At 37.5% G+C, this 20,419-nt stretch overlaps 1 protein-coding gene across 4 annotated transcripts; it reads left to right on the forward strand.

Annotated features, from left to right (window-relative positions):
• Positions 1 to 1,481: 1,481 nt before the first annotated feature.
• LOC136867163 (chromosome partition protein Smc) lies at positions 1,482 to 19,916 on the forward strand. Of its 4 annotated transcripts, none has more exons than XM_067144276.2 (3): positions 1,482 to 1,599; positions 6,964 to 7,126; positions 18,509 to 19,916. In XM_067144276.2, exons 2-3 carry the CDS (start codon positions 6,977 to 6,979, stop codon positions 19,361 to 19,363), a joined length of 1,005 nt encoding a protein of 334 aa, XP_067000377.2. In that variant the 5' UTR covers positions 1,482 to 1,599; positions 6,964 to 6,976; the 3' UTR covers positions 19,364 to 19,916. The 4 variants fall into 4 exon arrangements, with proteins under 4 accessions (XP_067000377.2, XP_067000380.2, XP_067000378.2 ...); XM_067144279.2 differs by having other exon boundaries at positions 6,964 to 7,121; positions 18,507 to 19,916; XM_067144277.2 differs by having other exon boundaries at positions 1,521 to 1,599; positions 6,970 to 7,126.
• The last annotated feature ends 503 nt before the right edge of the window (positions 19,917 to 20,419 follow it).

A 20,419-nucleotide genomic window follows, 5' to 3' on the forward strand; every position in this document is an offset into this window, starting at 1 on the left:
CTACTCAGTTGAGGCTGAGTGGACCCCGTTCCAGCCCTCGTACCACTTTTCAAATTTCGTGGCAGAGCCGGGACGGAGGCGGACACATTTGTTGGTACCGGTATGTAATAATGAATGCTTCTAACAATAAGTGGAATGCAAACCAAATATTATAGTTTCTCAACATTTATAAATAGGCCCTCCGTGGCTGAGGCGGCAGCGCGCCGGCCTCTCACCGCTGGATACCGTGGTTCAAGTCCCGGTCACTCCATGTGAGATTTGTGCTGGACAAAGCGGAGGCGGGACAGGTTTTTCTCTGGGCACTCCGGTTTGCCCTGTCATCTTTCATTCCAGCAACACTCTCTATTAACATTTCATTTGTCAGTCATTAATAATTGCCCCAGAGGAGTGCGACAGGCTTCGGCAGCCGGCACACTTCCTATCCTCGTCGCTAGATGGGGCTTCATTCATTCCATTCCTGACCCGGTCGAATGATTGGAAACAGGCTGTGGATTTTCATTTTCAAGAAATTTTACGGGTCGCCTCTGTGGTGTAGTGGTTAGTGTGATTAGCCAACAAAAGAGTCGCATTTGAACCCTCTCAAATGTCACCGACCTCAGTTGAAACTGAACCTGCTATGTGAGGAACAGAATGCTGCAGCAGTAAGTTCATTTCTACTTGTCAAATGGGCATACTGTATTTCTTTTATTACCATTTAGAAGCTCGAAATTGTCATTAGCGCTATATCTGATTGTGTATTGATGTCTTTACTGCCTATACTGTTCGTAATTATGTGAAATTAGAATTGGACGAGAGCAACAGTGGCTTTCAGAAATATATTGCAATCGCGTTTGTTGGATTTAAAAAACGGTATTCACGGAATATCATTTCCAGTACGGCCGACCGTGGGTTTCATACCCATTTCCCCAACTGGGCATTTGGACAAATGTTAGACCTACTGTCTATAATACCGATAATAATAATAATAATAATAATAATAATAATACCGAGCGAGTTGACTGTGCTGTACGGGTCGTGTAGCTATAAGTTTGCATTCGGGGGATGGTGGGTGCGAACCTCACCACCGGCAAATTTCGAAGATGTTCCTTAGTTAAGATCACGACTGCTTCCTTCCTAGTTTTATCCCATCGTCGCCGAACATCTGAATAATTATGTTAGGTCAACAACAACAATAATCTTATGCCACGGTCTTCACCCTTCACTTTTGTGATTATTCTTCTTTTACAAGGAAGTGATTCCCCGATCTAAACTTAATAAATGTACCAATCAGTTTAGGGGATCAAGGGAGCTATTACATCCAATCCTAGTTTCACATGAACTAAGCAATGCTTTATTTTTATTATAGACAGTCCACATTAATTTTGTGATAGCAAATATTTAACAACCTACTCGACTAGAAGGACGTGTAAGCTGAAGATGTCGCGCTTGACTACCAAATCTCGACCACCCATTGGTTATTAGTTATTGTACTCTGATTGGCGAAAGAAAGTAGAACCTGTCTGAGAGATAGAGAGTTTGATTCCAGATTGAAGATGCGTCTTTAGTACGGCAGTCACACTTGTTTAGTAGGGCACAGCTTTGATAGAAGAGTAAGCTCCAGTAAGTGTAATATAGGTTTTGTTATCGTATTTAAATTAAATCATTTACTTGTGTTTTGATGGAATAATATTTGTTGGGGAAAATAACCGACCATTTCGGCGGTATGAGTATAGCTGAGTTATAAATTTAAGGACGGTATTTGCAATAAGGTACTTGGTTTCTTTATAGTATACCTACGAATGTAATTTTAAAAGAAATATTGTTGAATGAAGGAACGAAGGATTGAACATTACCGGTACCATTTATAGGTAGTTTTGTTCTACCTATGTACCGGTATACGTACGCTAGGATAGCTCTTCGTGGCAATGCATTCATTCGGAACTTTTTATTATACCATAACAGTAAGTCTGAGATTGTCTACCAAATTATAGATTAGACTAGCCCTATTATATTAGACTACTATTCAGGCTTCTAGATCCTAAATAGAATGGGACAGCTGGTCAAATAAGTATCATCTTTCAAGTGTCATAATTATTTTAATTTATCTTGCTCATACTCGTGTTGTAAGTTATGTAAACATTTCCATCAGTTCTCCCGTATCTGTTAAAATGGACGCCCATCGTGTCTGAACAAACCTAACAAACTGGACAAAAAAAGATTCTTCCAGATTACTTCATACCAACACATCACAAACTATTAGTCTTAAAGAATTTACTTCTAAACCGAACACGTTCCAAAACTATGAACTCAAGTCTCTCCCGTACAGTGAGTGGCATGCATTGTGTTAACGCGGCAGTTTGATTTCATGATTTGGTATTAGTAATATTTAATTGTACAAAATATTAGACCTACGAAGGACTAGTGAAAAGGGGTGAGCTCCACGTAAAATATTCTCAGCTAAAACTACCATCCAACCGGACACAGCTTTGTTTTTTAATTTCGGCGAGCTGACGGGCTTGGAGACTGGCTTTCCGAGCCCGGTTTCGATACCAGCTCAGTCCGATGGTATTTCAAGGTGCTCAAATTCGCCACCCTTGAGTCTGTAGATTTACCGGCACGTAAAATAATTTTTGCTGGGAAAAATTCCGGCACCTCAGAGTCTCCGAAAACCGCGGAAGTAGTTAGTGGGATGTAAAGCCAACAACATTATTTTTATACTTTTCAGTGCTTCCAACAGGCATCATTTCTTGATTTTTTATTTTATTTTTTTAAGATTTACATGTCCTATGTTTTGTTTCTAAAAACACGCAGTCAGTACTGGGATTTCAATAATTCATGTGCACAGTGACTCAAAGTTCCCAAAACACCAGCCTCCATGTAAAATGACAGTTAAGAACTACACACTGAAGGTATGGTATTGGTACATTGCCATTGGTTATTTATTTATTTGTTTATTTATTTATTTATTTATTTATTTATTTATTTATTTATTTATTTATTTATTTATTGTATGGCTTTTAGTGTTGGGAGTGTCAGGGGACATTTTCGGCTCGCCTTGTGTAGGTCTATTTGACGCCCCTAGGCGACCTGTATGTCTGGATGATGATGATAAAGAAGCAGGGAGAGGGTGAAACCCGGTGTCGGCTCGTAGTGTACACCTGTCGAATAACAAGGGGTCTGCTCAAAGCTTTACGTCTCCATCCAATAGACGAATCACCATAAACAGCGTCATATGCCGTCACTCCATATGAACACTGGAGAGGTTTGGAATTTAAGCTAGGCTTTCGGCACGCAATGTAGTGCCAGCTAACGTTGTGATGGTGAATATTTTTTTCAACCTACGGGACTCGAACCGGTTAACCACGGTGTCAGACCATATAGACTTCAACATCTTAATGATTGTGGCTATCAGGCAGGCTGCTATTGGTTATAAACAGTGTTGGGAAGAGTATGTGAAGAGTAATAGGGCTAAATAAGTTACTTTAGTAATATTCGACTTAATTACAATACCGTACTTTTTCAACAAGTAATCAGTAAAATTACAATTGAAATTATTTTACAGAATGGTAGTCTTAAGGAAATCACTACCATAATACTTCCTTCACACAGGGCTGAAATAATATAAAAAATTGTAAGAAAAGATATTACTTCATGTTTTGGTTTTATTTTAGCCTAGAGATATTTAAGCGGCCATCATCACTGGGTGGAACTAAACATGATGCTTTGGAACTTTTGAAATTATCTTTTCCCCTCATTTTTATTTTAGTTAATGACTTGTAGCATTTCAAGTGAATTGCCATTTACTTTTCAAATAAATGAAATCTTTAAGTCTCATCGCTAAGCTTTAATGTCTTTGAGGGGAAATGCCATCTTTTGCTTTACAGAAATGACACCCTACAGGGGTACTTGAAGAAATACCTGTGTTTAATTTTAAGAACATCATTGGGAAAAGTATGTCTTGAAGTATTGCAGAGGTAAGAACTTAACCTCACCCAGAACTAGTGAAGCTACTGTTTCTGCTGTAGAACTGAAAAAGGCTTCATTTTTTTCCCCCCAGTTTTGCTTCCATGTGATGTATATTAATTACTTGAATGTGACGATTACTAAAATGTAACAATTACGATGTTATTTCAAGGAATAAATTACAAGTAAAAATTGCATTTTATAAAAAAGTAATGATTACAACTAAATTTACTAAGAATGTAATAAAGTTACAAGTAATTAGATTACTTATACTTGGTTACTTTCCATCTCTGGTTATGAGCACACTGACAACTTCCTACTTGAAGATTACCATAAAACAAACATAAACTAACATTTACCACCCAAGAAACAAATCAGGGAGTTGAATCTCGGTAATATCTTTTATGGATATACCCTACAAAGAGTTCACCAAAATTAAGGTACAAGATAGCATTCAAAGCAAAGTATAGAACACTTTTCAGAATTCAATCCTGAAACATACTTGGTCTTTACAAATGCAAATGCAGTCTACATTGGACAGAATTTCAAAAGGAGTTAATAATTAAAGAATCGCACAGTGTTATTGTATATTGGATATTCATTCCAAAGGCTGGTTTGATTCTCAACAACTCAACAATCAGCTGTCATAGACGGCCTAGGCGTCAATGAAGAAGCATACCAGGGAAACGAGGGGGAGGAGAGAGTTTCTTGTCGCTTTTTTTTAATCGAGCCAGGAGTTTCTATTACATATCTGTCTACCAAGTCCACTGAATGCATCAACAGACCGTATGAGTAATTTTGACACCATTTATAACAGGGACTGGCTGCATAAGGAATAGCTCAAACCTGTCTCTTTCAGATCGTTGAAGTGAACGATAAGATTCAGATAGATAGATAGACAGACAGGTCAATGGGAGTAACAAATTTGTTCTAGCCCATGAGCTCTGGGTCTCACCAGCAAAGGCACAAATTGTACATTATCATTACGTAAGGTGAAAGTGAAATGGGAATTGTTGGTACAGTAAGTCAAAGAAGTAAAGTTCACTGAAAGTTATGCATTTGATGCATGATCTTTTTTTTTGGCAGTTTTCATAGGTAGAGAATATGAAGTCAAAATTATCAGTATCTAACTTATTCAAACTTCCTATCATTCCCTGTATTGGACTAAGGGAAACATAATTGCTTTTATGCCAGTTGGTGTCAAGACTGATTAATCTTATACTGGTAGGCCCGCATCTAGAAGGAAATAGATGTTTAATTTCTCTAGTACTGGTACCAGTACCTAATTTAGAGCCTTTTTTATTAGAGAGTTAAGTAGTTTAGGACTGAAACTCTATCAGTTCTCATGCCATTTTTTGAAGAGCTTTGAAAGTTCAAAAATTTTCCAGTTCTTTATAGGCATGTAGTCTATTCTAAACAAGGGAGCAAATGTTAAAAAGATTCCAGTAGTGTCTGTCTCCAGAGACCATCTTTAGCAGAGTTAAGACAATTCATGACATACTGGTATAAATAATTCTGAAACAGGTGTGTACAAGGCTAAAATTAACATGTCACAACTAGAGTTAACAACTTTCGGCTGAAGATGGGGTAATTCTTACATATAATAAAAGTAGTGAATAGGTGAAACCTTTTTAGCATTTTCTTCAGTGTTTGTAATTGATTTTTCAATACAGATCAGCATGAAAGTCATTGCTCATGATAGTCTATTCTATGCAGTCACATGGGGTACAATTCTCCAAGAATAAATATGTAAACAAAAATTGTTGGACAGACAGGCAGAATGAAACTCAAGAGTGTATAATATAAAATGGAACCTGTATTTTCTCCCTACTGCTCTCCCCCCACTTCCTGCCTATCCCACCACCTCTAGGAAAATCATTTCCTGATGTTCTTTTACACTCAAGGTATGAAGTGCTGGATATCTAGAGGAATATTACTTATAAATCTCTATTGCAATAACCTCTCTATTGTATTGAAGCCATTGTCAATAACATTTCTTCATGTTACGTTATTGTCGGCTACCTCTTATTTAAAACCTCTTCAAACGAGTTGAATCTTAAGATACCGGTAATCATTCTTATCAACTAACAATTTTTAAGTTAAGAAATGGATGTAGAAGAACTGGGGTTGGAGATGACTTTATATGAAGATGTGAAAATTGTCTTCAGGCCCATCCTTCCACGTTTTCTTGTTTGTCCTAGTCTTGTATTTCTATTGTTTCTTCTTCACACACTGACCTATCATTGTGTTTTTTCCTTTTCATGTTCTATCCTATGTGTGACTTGTATTTCTTTCTGTTACATATTATTATGATACAGCTTTTTAAAGAATCCAGTGCATACTTCTTTAAACTCTTAATAGGTACTACATATCAGTTCTTTTGTGCCATGACTAAAGAGTACGGTATGTCAAAAATAGCTGTATTTCAGGATATAAATTTGTCGATTTTAAAAAACAGACTATATTCATTGTAGAGGGTTTGAAATAAATAGGCCTACATTAACGTATGTCAGACTGAGCTCCATAGCTGCTGCCTCTTAAGTGCGGCCAGTATCCAGTATTTGGGAAATAGTGTGTTCAAACCCCACTGTCAACAGTCCTGAAGATGGTTTTCTGTGGTTTCCCTCTTTCACACCAGGCAAATGCTGGGACTGTACCTTATAAGGCCATAGCTGCTTCCTTCCCACTCCTGGCCCTTTCCTGTTCCATCATTGCCATAAGACTTGCGTGTCAATACGATGTAAAACAACTTGTAAAAAAGAAAAAAATTGTTCCATTGCTATATGGTGTGAAAAACTAGACAGAATAGGACTTTTCTAAACTAAATGAAGACATATTGCAATCTGATTAACAATTCTAAGTAGAATTATCTTTTTCACTTCTGTTCTTTGACCTCAAAATATAATCCTGGCTGTATTCCAAACTGTAGCTTTCTTCCTGACATTATTTGAAGACTAGTTATTAGCCTTATAACCTATAAGTTAAAGCCTTTAAACTGCATGTTTAATTGAATGTTGTTAGTTTCAGGATAAATATGTTGCTGATAACTTGGTCATGGAATGGTCAAGCATTTGCTAGAACTCTACCAGATATCTTCAGTAATAATTTGGCATTCTTTAATCTTGTGTTGGAGGTCTTGCTTGTGATTGGAGGAGTTGAACTAAATCCTGGACCTGTTGATGAGGTACGATGATTTATTGTTGAAATTGTGTTAGACCCTGAAGAGTAAAATATGCCCTTGTGTGAAGTAAATGGTACTTCTATATTGTATCATAAAATCTCCAGTGGAATAATCATTTGATATTTGCTCTTGGTGTTATTTACTGTTGGGATCATAAATGCATTAATTCAATTTCCCTGTTCCCTTTGCAATAAATGATAGGGTAATATAGGTGTTGTGTATTAAAAGTGGGCTCTTACTGCTATACACAAGATGCATAATATAACTGGTGGTTACATTTTCATTCAGAGACAGAATAAGTGACTAACTTCGGCCATTTGTATGACAAGCTCTTCACTGTATTTACTATGCCTGATATTGATTTCTTCATGAATTGATACTTCATAATATACCACGACCTACATAGGAATGTGAGAACTCTGTACTTGCGGTCTAAATTCTATGAACTGGTTATTTCTAAAAGCCTACAGTACTATTGTAAAATCTAAAATTAATTTTTAAACATGAAATTCTAATTTTTAGAAATGATGTGTAACCTAACTGGTACATTAATTTCTGAATACACTTGAGGGATCCGAAGATATGGGACGACCTTTTAGGACTATAGTTGTTTCAAATGTGGTATAAAGTCATTAGCATGTCTGTTTCTAATCAGTGATATTTAGCAAAATTAAACTTCCCTTTAGGGTATGTACCTGTGAGCTTCAATGTAGCAAGCACAGCATTCTGTACTCACTCCATGAATGCACTGAGAAGGCAGATTATGATTATCGCAAGAGTTACCAAATGTTTCCGATGAATGAGGTAATGTAAATGGGCACTTGACTGGGCGAGTTGGCTGTGTGGTTAGAGGCGCGGAGCTGTGAGCTTGCATCCAGGAGATAGTGGGTTCGAACCCCATTGTCGGCAGACCTGAAAATGTTTTTTCGTTGTTTCCCATATTCACACCAGGCAAATGCTTGGGCTGTACCTAAATTAAGGTCATGACCGCTTCCTTCCCACTCCTAGCCCTTTCCCATCCCATCGTCGCCATAAGACCTCTCTGTGTTGGTGCGATATAAAGGAGCTTGCAAATGAGCTCTTGGGTCATAAGTGATCAGTGTTAGTTGAACGCTCCTCTTGTAGAAGTAGGTAAACTGTAGCTCAAACCAGTAGGCCTATACTAATTTAAGGTCAAAATGAATGTTGATGGGACAACGTTGTTGGCATTAATAGAAGCTTGGACACTCTGCTGATGGCAAGAGAATGCAAGATACGTTGTCAAAATTATGTGCTGAAAATAAAATAAAATAGGGAGTTTATAATAACAGAAAAATGTTACAAGCTTTGCTTGGACTAAATTTGGAGAATTAAGGGGTGATAATACTTTAAAATACACAGGATTTGTTCAGTGGGTCTTGTGTAAAACAATTTAAGTTATAAATAAGACAGCTTGATCATCAGCTTTTGCAAGACAATTCTTCTCAATCGATCTCTAATACAAATAAAATTCATGAAACTTCTCAAATGGAAGAAATAGAGATGCTTGTGTTGAAGTGCTGTGGATGTAGGGCCATTGGTCTTCTGGATGGTGGATCTAAGAAATTTCATCTCTGATGCTTGCAGTCTTGATGAATCTCTTTCCATGAGGGTGCATGTTACAATACCATAGCTGTCAAATGGTAGAGAAGGGTCCACCTGTTCAATACCATTAGCTTGTTTAATGCCCTGTATAATTGGGACTAGTTTCGACCCCATATATATTGGGTCATCTTCAGCCACTCTCCAATTGGACATTAGACTGAGCAATTCATGCTAGTCCAATCTGCATATAAGTAACATTGGATTGAACTATTATATAATCAAATTTTTTATAAGTGTAACAATCTAATCAAGGATGTTTTTATAAGATGTATAGTATGTGCAAGCATGAGTTTTTAGACAGAGCAATTCATGTTAGCCTATTTTAAGCTTTTTATTGTAAATAAAGCCTAGGATCATAGCCAACAATATTGATCTTAGATATTAGGAACAGCAGCTAAAGATGCCTAAAAAGTAGGCAAAATTTGTCCATTTAAGACGTAGTAATGATGTAGCATTATTTATGTAAATCAATAAAAAACATATGTATTGAAAAGGTGGACCCATCAAGAAACTTTGTTTCAGAAAGCTATATATTGTTCAATACAGACCTAATTAATAGATTTGAAACTTTGAAGTGGTATGTTCCAGGCTGTCAGTGGAGAGTGTGTGGAATGTCATTGATAGACAAATAAGTTTGAGTAGCGTTTTTAAAGTAGGAAAGATCACAATATGAAGATAAAGTTCAAGAGGACAAATTAGAGCAAATGTATGTTTGTAGGAAGGGGAGTTAGCTGTTGGAATAATTTATCAAAGGAGATGTTCAATATATTTCCAAATTCTTTGCAATTATTTAAGGAAAGTCTAGGTAAACAACAGATAGGCAAACTGCCACCTAGGCGACTGCCATAAATGCAGATCAATGGTGATTTGATTGTGTGATTAAAAAAATACAGCTAACTATATTTGGGTGAGAGTCTTGAATATCTCTAGGTGTAGGGTAGTAAGCTTACTTTGACAGTATAACATATAGGTTCTGGGAAAAGGAGATTGCCGTTCGGTTTCCCCATTAAAATTTGAGGTTAACTGAGCTACTATAGAAATGAAACAATCAATTTACTTGATACCGGTACTAAACAAAATATATTCTTAAATTTTAAAGAAAGTGAGATTTACTTCAACAATTCCAAAGATAATATAAAACTGACATAACTGAAGGAAACTGTGGGCATCAAATTTGAAAACTTGACTGGACATTTAAAAGTTATACAAGAAATTTATCCCTCATCGTTCACTTGACTGTACCTCGAACACTTTGAGCATTATTATGATGTATTCCTTTGATTTGGTATTAGCTGTAGGTATCTCAAACCTAATTTGGTGATGTATACTTTTAGTTTCACGAACGAGATATAGGATGGCTTGAAATTACATTTACACTTCACAATCGAATTTACAAGTAATTCACTGATAACTGTTAATCTGCATTACGATGATTCAATATTCGACTGTCACCGAACTGACACAAGAACTGGACTAAACAGATGCACGAAACACACTCCAAACATACAATCCATTTTGTCAATGATGATTACGTATTCATATTACTGTTCCCCATTTGTCTCCTTCCAATTGACTCCAATTGACTTCATGGCAAGTCTCTCCATTCATCTCCTAACCAACTGAACTATCCAACTGACTCCTCAATACCATCTCGCCAACACTCCATGGCAAGGCTCTCCATCCAAATTACTGCTGCTGTAATACACAGCCCATATACCTAGCCATTAGTTGACATATGGTATAACACCCACGTCAGAGCTCCCACTCGGCTACAAATGTTACATATTATGCTGAAATAGCCTAAGGAAAATACGGAACTCCCTAAATATGATCTCATCGCTAAATGCACACAGTTACAGAGCAATGACTTGAGTTACTGAAACAATATTCCACTATGTGTTGCAATGTCAAAAGGTTTCACAAAACATATCCATATCTGATATTAGGCAGTTAATCTCCCTTTACATTACTTTGATGCTAACACACACACACACACACACACACACACACACACACACACACACACACACACAGAGTAAATTAACTACAATAAAGCAACCAATACATAGCTAAATCAGTTTATAGAATTGAATCAATAATAATAATAATAATAATAATAATAATACAAATGAATGCTTGTAATGGAATTTGAACAGTTACAATTGTTTGACTGAAACAATTGGTTTTAGAATTCTATAAATTCTGTTGGGTCCCGCTGTGGATAAGGGTGGTAGAATAAATCAACAGTATAACTTGCCTGGAGTTGGAGCAACTGAAAGGGTAACCAGGCGCTCTGAACTGTGGAAAATGGGTTTGCAAATGCAGTTCCCCTAGCTGAGTCTGCCATTGCTTCTACTTTTCTTATCAGGCTTCTCACTTTCATATTCAATCTCCCTTGGTTAACTCTTTTTCTTTTCTGACCCCGATAGTATTTACAAGGCCTAGCGAGTCTTTCATTTCCACGCCCTTTATAGGCCTTCCCTTTCTTTTGCAGATACCTTCATTCTTCAAATTATCAGGCCTGTTCCATTTTTCCGTAACCCTCAAAGTGGCGGTCATTTACCCTGTAGTGGCAGCAATATTTTACCGGTGTTGCAGACTTTTAATTATAAATTTTGCCAAAAATTGACATTTATATATACTGAAACAGCCCATCCTTTTATCCACAACCTGTTTCCAGTCATCTGACCAGGTCAGCGGCAAGGATAGGAAATGTGCTGGCTGCTGAAGCCTGTCACACTCCTCTGGGGCAATGATAAATGTCTGACAGATGAAATGAAATTTTAATGGAGTGTGTTGCTGTAATGAAAGATGACAGGGAAAACTGGAGTACCTGGAGTGAAACCTGTCCTACCTCCACTTTGTCCAACACAAATCTCACACGGAGTGACTGGAATTTGAGCCACGGTATCCAGCGGTGAGAGGCTGGTGCGCTGCCTGCTGAGCCACAGAACCTTCATACTGAAGCGGTTATTTATAATCCAAAAAACGCAAGACCAAAAATGTATTGAATTTGTATATATTATTGGGGGCCGATGACTTTAGATGTTAGGCCCCTTTAAACAAGAAGTATAATCACCAAGTTTATATTATTTATTTTTGCAAAAGTTATGCTATATATATTGTTTATATTTAGGTAAATTTAAAAAAATGACATACAAAAGGAGCACCAGTTCATAGTTATGTACCAGTATACTAGTTCATAATACTGTTCTTAGCTGGAAAAAATGTATAAAACAGTTGTATGCTACCACTTCTACATTTCACTCAGTCACTTGGGTGGCTCCTTCCTTTTAGTCCACAATTGTCAGGCCTTCAGAAGTGGACTAGTTGATGGTAACACCCCAGGTGAATACCATCATTACATCCTGGACATCAGAATGTTGACTACTTCTCTTGCAAGCACACGACACAGAGGCAGTTTTTCGAGAGCATGGGAGGAGCCTCCTGCATGACTTGTTGGCCTCATAACTGGAATTGGGAACTGTTCATTTAGCAATCCCCTAACTATACTGACAATGAAGTCTCATCTTGCTAAAGGCTTATCAGCATTATTTATGTACAGGATGTATGCATCAAATAATGCCATATCTAGGAGATATGAAAAAGTTTGCTTCCAGTACCTTTTGATTGGCCTGGAACAAGTGGCATGATAAATGCACTTATCTTTATTATCTACACCTTCCATGAAGATATTGTACTTATAAATCAGTAGTGGTTTCAACCCTTCATTTCCCTTTTGGCAACAAGATTTCTCTCTGACGGATACGAAAGGTATCTCGCTAGCCAGCAATTCAGTTCTCTAGATGAATGACGAAATGATTCAGTATTGCTGACATGAGTACATATCAACACTTCAGGTTGATATCAGAATGAAAACTGGCTACTAAATGTAGCTGACTCAGCTGAGACATACACGTGGCTGGCCACTGAGTATGTAGCAGTTAGCACAAGACAGAGGGATTATGATGCTGCTTTGGCAACGTTTTACATTCGATTAGTGCAACGTGCTAAACTACTGTATTTCATGACCTGAACCGCGAGGAATGTGTTAAGATGAGCCCTAGATGTATGAGTGCCGTAGGTTAAATAACAAAGGACTAGCATTCTGCTTTTTTATGGTCCCTGATAACGGGTCATTATCTGGTTTAGCAGTGTGTTGATCTTCTTAGCAGGCAGTTGTTAAGCCAAGATGATGCACAGTATTTAGCAATGGGGTATACTAAGCCAAGTGCAGCCATCCATACACTTGCTTGTGCTCCCCATGAAGTGGCTGTTAACTTTCACAAGATGTTGCTGCATGCTCTGATTTTAGTTGGGGCTCTGGAAAGGTGTTGACAGAATATCAGCAGTCTGTCCAGCATTCCAATTTAAAATTTCTTGTGGTGGAGCTGCATACTATTAAAGTGGACTGATAGCTCCCTGTTGGTAAGTCTGCTATTGAGACAGAAGCAGCATGCTCCCAATTTAGTCATGCTAAGGACATCCATTTCTTGAAATAATTGCTTAATGTAGAAAAGTAGTCTATCAAGATGTTGTCACCTTAATATATGGATGTTATGTTGCTATGACACAGTCATCGATGTATCCAAATTTCCTGCTAGAGGAATTCATGAAAAAGTCCTTTCCTTCAGACGGTGTCATGTGCTCCTGTTAGGTCTGTAAATGCTGCAGTTTTCTTCTTTTGAGAAAGCAATTTTAAATACATGCAGCCGACCTTTTTTTTTTTTTTTTTAAGTAAACAAGCAGCCACATCATGTAACAGAAAGACATTATCAGAATTTTAAGAAGAGATGCTTATAGTACGTAATTTAAAATATTTTGTTAGACAACTATTCGTTGTACGGTATTTTAATTATAACTTATTTAGTGTATATTGGTTTTGAATCATGTTTCCAAATTATTTGGTGGAATATTTGGTCGCTCCTGAAGAGAATAATTGAGATTCTCAAAACATGTAAGATATTTTATTGATACAGATTAAATAGGTTTTATAGTAGTATTGACAAGGTGGATGTGGATATTTACCATTGATTTTTCAGTGTTATAAGATGTGTTGATTGTCATTCAAAAGGGGTGTTGTAGTTCATTCTATGTTGCAATAGAGAAGTCTAGAAAAAATAATATAATATGCTAATAGAGAAAGAACAGGTTTTCAGCCTTGAGTGATCATATAACAGTTCACTCATTTCGTCTATAGAATGGGATTTGGACATCACTGATGTAGCTAATAAAGGAAATTGACTAAACATATTGTATATTCACATCTTGTAGAAACAACCCCATTTTTAATCTGAACATAATTTCTGAAGAAACATCATTCTTTTTGATGAAATAATAAATATTAGTTCAAAATCAAAAACTAATAAAACGATAAATAGTACAGGACCAGCTATCCATTACTTCCCCTCCAATTTCCCTCCCTTTTCCTTCTCCGTTGCCTTCCCTCAATAACGGCTACCAGCTAGTGTTTGTTCCAACATCAATAGAACATGATATGACAGAGCATATCTGATGAGACCAATGGAGAGGGGAGTATGTACTTTCATATTTTGTTTTTCTTTTGTATTTCTTTTTTCTTTGTTACCATACTTATTTATATTTTTTCTAGATATCTCTATATTAATACAGAATGAACTGCAACACCACTTTTGAATGGTCTAGCATTTCCATGTTGACATTTACTGTTTAGAAGCATGTCTGTCCAGCTAAAGAAAAAGAAAGTTTCTTCAAATTTACTAACAACCACATTATAAATTTTTGCCAAGCCTGATGCAAGAAAATTTTAAAATTACTTTTCATATATAGTACGTGAACCTTTTCTTGAGCCCAAGTTCCCATTATGCACAATGGAGCTCAGGGCTCAAGAAAAGGTTCACATACTATACACAATCATGTTCATTTTATTATTTCATTCATAGTTTTTAAGATGTCATTTCAATGTTTTGTAATTGTAATTGGTTGAGGATGACCAAAAAAAGGGTTGTAAAATGTACCGAAGAAATTTTGTATGAGTAATTTTATCTCTTTAATTGTGAGTGTTCATCCATCATGTAATGAAAGGTTTACCTGTAAACTTCAATTTTTTTTAAGAGTTGGAAACAGAGTTGTAAGTCAATATGGAACAGTCATGAAGTTTATTAGCAATGTTCTACTATCGTAATGTTCCTAAATTCCTTCCATGGGATCTTGGTAGTTAAGATGTTACTGAAACCCTTTCATACCACTGCTTGGTGTTCTTACCACAGTACTTCAGAAATTCTGGATAAATTAAATCCTTCCTGGCTCCTTTCCCTACTTTCAGCCACTGGAGATCATTCTCTCTCTCTTCCACTGTTGATGGGTTTGAGAAAGTTATTGAATCTTATGTAGTTCTTTTGAGCATACAAAATTCCCTGTGAATTTTTCTGGAATGATCTCTATCAAAAGGGGCAGTATTAGCCACACTATGCTTTTATCAATAGCAATTGGACGTTGGTTTCCTGTTTAATTACAGAATGTTTGGCATCCAATTTTCAGCCAGTTCATTCGACTTTTCCTTAAGAGCATGGTCAAGTTGTTGAAGGTTCTCGGCGGTCTTGTGGTTTTCACTCTTGGTCAGTATACGGATAATTTTAGTGAAGTGCAGGATATTTTTACCCAAGTTTTAAAATTGCATTTAGTGCAAGTATTTAGAGTATTTTTGCCATTATAGCACAAAGCACATAGATATGACTAGAAAGAAATTTGTATAATCAATTACATTCAAGATTCCATCCTGGAATGTATTCTTTCTGGTAGCCTTATGGTATGAATTTCATAACTGTGGAGAGAATAGCTTCTGTACTGGTGGAATCTGTCTGACATTATCAAGCTGAACTTTTAAATTTGCTCATCCGTCTTCTGAAAATTACATCTAGCACAAGTTGTTCTGACCAGTCTGATTTTGTACCTGGTTTTATCAGTTACAGCACAGTGTTATAAAAGTAAGTAAACTTGTATCCTTATCCTGATTTGGTACAGTTCTGTCAGGCATACCCATAATGGAGGTGAGCTGCATGTACCATTTTTAACCACATACCAGCCCTCCTGATCTTAAATCTCCAGCAGAACTAGGCCTCATAGGATGGCAGCAAACAGTTGTGCTATGAGTCAGATAGGATGATGCCAACTCTGTGAGAAGTTCTTTAGAGGTATCTGCATTACTATCACTTGTTACAATACAGATATCTCGGTTGTCATCCTGTTTCTAGATTTGAATGATTCTTGATCAAAAAGTAGATGCATTTTGTTCCTTTTCACCCAGTCTATCAGTCTTTCCCATTTTGGTCGTTAGAAGAGCATTTGTGGTTTGCGTGATTACTTTTTAAATCAAGATGTTTATAGCCAGCAAGAGATGACTGTTCATACAATGTTAGAGTTTGTAAATATCGATCATTTTTGTACCAGCCACAACCACTTTGATGGTAAAGATTCCACTGACATAATTCTTCTCTACCAATCTAAGGTTGTCTTTATCATTTCAGATGAACGTACCAACAGGGTCATATCCATGAATTCTTCCTTGTGAACAGAATACCAAACTTCCTCCTTACTCATTTAGTTGACAAAGAGAAAACACATGTTAACACTGTTAAGTGTATTGCTTGATGAAAGAAATGTACATAAGTCTTCTAGAGAGACTTAGGAGTTCAGTCTCCTTCAAGACATCACAGTTCTCAGGCTTTGCAAGCTCTTGTTTCCTATCCCTAGCAGAAAGAAAAAATTGAATTACCGGTATATTTTGTTGACCATTGTTGGATTGTTTTTTAGTGGATTCTTCTTGAAGATTTCGTCCTTTTGTACATGGGTATAGGAAGGAAGTTCTGGTGGAAGGCTGCAAGAGACATTCTTTAGCAGTTTTGTTCAGTCTATAATTTTGAAATTATTGAAATGAACAAGATATTGTTTGATATAGGAATGCCCAATATTAAAACAGTTTGAGCAGAATTAAAATCTGACCATTGGGTCTCAAAAGGCAAGGTCTCAAATTTCACTTTATTTTTATTTTTCAAAAGCTGACCCTTGATTAATCTCAGTTGGACTTGAAAGTAATATAGGTTCATATTAATACATATATACATATTTGTGATCAAAATGTACTAGACTGTATTTAGAGCACAAAATAGTAAAGCGTTATCAAAAGCACAACAATATACAATGTGCACATTCATTATGTTACAGACCACTAGACAGAAGTCGCTAACATTACCGGGAATGACCTCGAAGGTCCAATGTCGTTTCTACACGTCCAGACCCTGTCCTGACCTACTCCTCTTCTGAGTGCGGAAGATCTCCCACGGTGGAGTGCTCTGCACAGAGTTCTCGTCGTTCTGGCTTGTCTCCACTTTGATGTTGGTGTCCAGGTTGCGCAGCACTCCTGTAAACTGGTTCACCTCCCTGGAGGATACAGGCAAGAACCAGTCTGTTCCCAGACTTGTTCCGGTCCACGCTCTTGCGACAGGTGCTCCTGTGGCGCAGTTTGATGGCCAGCAGCTGGTCCAGACCCACCACAGGCCCTTTTCCAACCGAAGGCTTTTTCCTGTCACCTAGATGAACAGATAGTCTTCCTCGGCTGGACCTTCTGCAGGTCTTCCACGGTGATGCAAGGTCAAGTCGACTGCTTCCTGACTGTCTCCTTCCCTGCAGCAGCCTCCGCAGACTGCTTCTTCAGTAACAAGGGCATTACCATATTGGTATTAAGGGCATTGCTGGCAGAGGTGGGGGAGGGGGTGGTGGCGCCAGTCCACATCCTCCTGGTGGAGGTGGTGGTGGCGCAGCACCACTGTTACCACCACAAGCCACACGCTCTTTGATGCTCTCCATCTCTTTCTCAAGAATCTCCAACCTACGCTCTGTGAGAGTATTACTGGCTGAGATCGCAGTTGCACCTGCAACACTCCTGGGTCTTGAGAATGGTGCTGGACGTCACCCGCTGGAAAGCCGCATACAACTGACCAGACAGAGCAGTCTTGTTGACGGACGATATGCTGCCATTGAGGATGATGATCTTGTGCACGGGCGATTTTGAGACTTTCCATTAGACTCTTTCCTCTTCATTCTCCTTTTATATTACAGGATGTGCAATTTGTTTGTGATTGGGTCATCCGGTTGGGAGTGCTCGAGATTATGTTCACCTGTACTTCAGGAACCTGAAAAGACTGAGCAGTCTTGTTGACGGATGATATGTTGCCATTGAGGATGATGGTCTTGTGCACGGGCGATTTTGAGACTTCTCGTTCGACTCTTTCCTCTTCTTCATTCTCCTTTTATATTACAGGATGTGCAATTTGTGTTTGTGATTGGGTCGTCCAGTCAGGAGTGATAGATTGTTCACCTGTACTTCAGGAACCTTTTCTGAAGCAGAAGCGTACGATGAACTGTTGACATTCTTGTCCAGATCCGTTGAATTATTCTCCAGTTTAGCATCCAACTCCTCCACCCTTTGATGTGAAAGAGTCGGCACCAGCTCCACTTCCAAAGGTTTCACGCTAGGTACATTCACACTGTCAACAATTGGTGTTAGAGGAAGATTTGGAAAACTCAGTTTATTTACAGTCTAGTGTCTTGTTTGGTATTGATATACACTGAAAACCTTTCATTGGAGATACCTGATACATAGATTCTAACAAACTTACATTTTCAGGAAAAGTTTGTAACATCATCAGATGCACCCTGTATAATTTTTAATGCTGTAGTTTGACTCGTTTAAGTATTAATTACCTTCAATTTGTTCTGTTATAGAATCAGTGTGAGCGGTGTGGTACAAAATACCGTACAATACTGCAAGCTGTGGAATTGAGGGAAAAGGAATTAATGGAGCGTGAGAAATCAATACTGAAGAGAGAAAGAGAAGCTGATGCAAAGGAGGAAGTGCTAAAGAAGTTTGCTGATAAACCACAGATATTTGAAGAAGAATTGGTAAACTTAATTGAATCAAAGAAAGTTGAAGTTGAAACAATAGTTATGGGGATTAATGAACAGATTAAAGGTTTAGAGACAAGATTGTTCAGTTCTAAGAGTGCTGAAGATGACAAGGAGAGAATAATTACAGATTTTGAAACAAAGATGCTGAAAACAAAAATTGATGATTTTTATATAATTATAAATTCTTTAATGGAACTGGATATGAGCCTTCTGGTTCCAAACCAAAGGGAAGTTGAGCATCTGAAAGCAATCTTAGAATTAAAACGCAAATTGTTAGAAGAACAACAAAAGAGTGCAAGTGAAATAGCTGTAGCCATGATGGATTTTGAAATGGTTTTACAAGTTAATGCTCAGGAAATGCATTGTGAAGTCCACACAACCTCAGATAAGAAATTATGTGAATATTGTGAACTACCAAAGTCAGATAAGTTGCAGGACTCGACTCCTCGGATGCTAGAGACAGACGATTTCACTTCTTTTGAAGTGATATCATGGCCAGTGGAAGCAAAAGAGAAACAGGCAATGAAACAAATGACACAAGATATGGAGCACCATGTATTAAATGTGCCCCCACAGAGTCCCTCAGTGACCCAAATAGCAGGCAGGGTAATAAGCAATACATATGAAACTCTTAAATACTATAGCCCACTTAAATTGAGTCAGTCCAAATGACTCTCCAGTTTTAAAATAATGGATTATCTAATAAGGTTTTCAAGATGAAGCTCAATAATTTAATATTTTTATAAAATACCATATATTTATTGTACATATTGTATTTTATTATAAGTATTTGTTGAAATGTATATTCCTTCATCAAATTACTAGTTATGAGTTTGTAATCTTATTAATCATATAAATCCAGGCTTTGTGTATTGTATGAATATTTTATTAGAAGAGTTTATAATGCATACAGTTTTCTTCAGCTATTTAAGTAACCTGTAATTCAGAGGTGTAAATAGTTTTTATCTCTATTTATTAAACTTGGTTTTAACTATTTATACATGGTGGCCCACTTAAGTTTTCACTTAGTGCCTTCAGACTAGTTGAAGGAAGCAATAGGTAAATAACAAATGGCAGAAGAAAGAACATGCAATGTTTGTCCTGAGCTTTAGTAAACACCAAGTTAACAATACAAGGATATTTATTTTGAAATAGAACATGCACAATTCAAAAAAAATTAGGGGAACATGTTTTTTGTCTGGTATTTGAACGTTAATTCAGTAGATGGGGGTTTCAATGGTCGTACAGCATACCTTGAGACCTTAGCTACTCATCTGTAGGCGTAGCCATGCATTAAACTGTCAGGTGACTCCTCAAAACAAAGTGAATAGCGGTGCATCCGTGTGTCGTGGGTACACAGAATACTGCGATCATTTGAGTAAGTTAAATGTAAATCAGCACATCCCACGAGACATCTTAACAAGGTTCAAGTCACAAGGGCCATCACTGATCCAGGAAGGATGGACTTTTCGTCGCGTTGCTGTGGATCGTCTCTCCGTCAGTTATTCAATGCTTGTGGAATCGCTACAGTGAGACAGGCCACTTCACAAGGAGGGTTGGACAAGTTCGTGAACGCATGACAACCCCACAGGATGACAGATATCTGACCATCTGTGTGTTGCGGCGTCGTTCAGAAACTGCCAGGGAATTGCAACAAGACCTCGGGAGGGTCGCTGGAGTCACGGTGTTCGGCCAGACAGAAAGGAACCGGTTAAGAGAAGTGTCCTT

Source organism: Anabrus simplex, chromosome 3 (assembly GCF_040414725.1).
Source record: "Anabrus simplex isolate iqAnaSimp1 chromosome 3, ASM4041472v1, whole genome shotgun sequence".
Taxonomy (NCBI): Eukaryota; Metazoa; Arthropoda; class Insecta; order Orthoptera; family Tettigoniidae; genus Anabrus; species Anabrus simplex.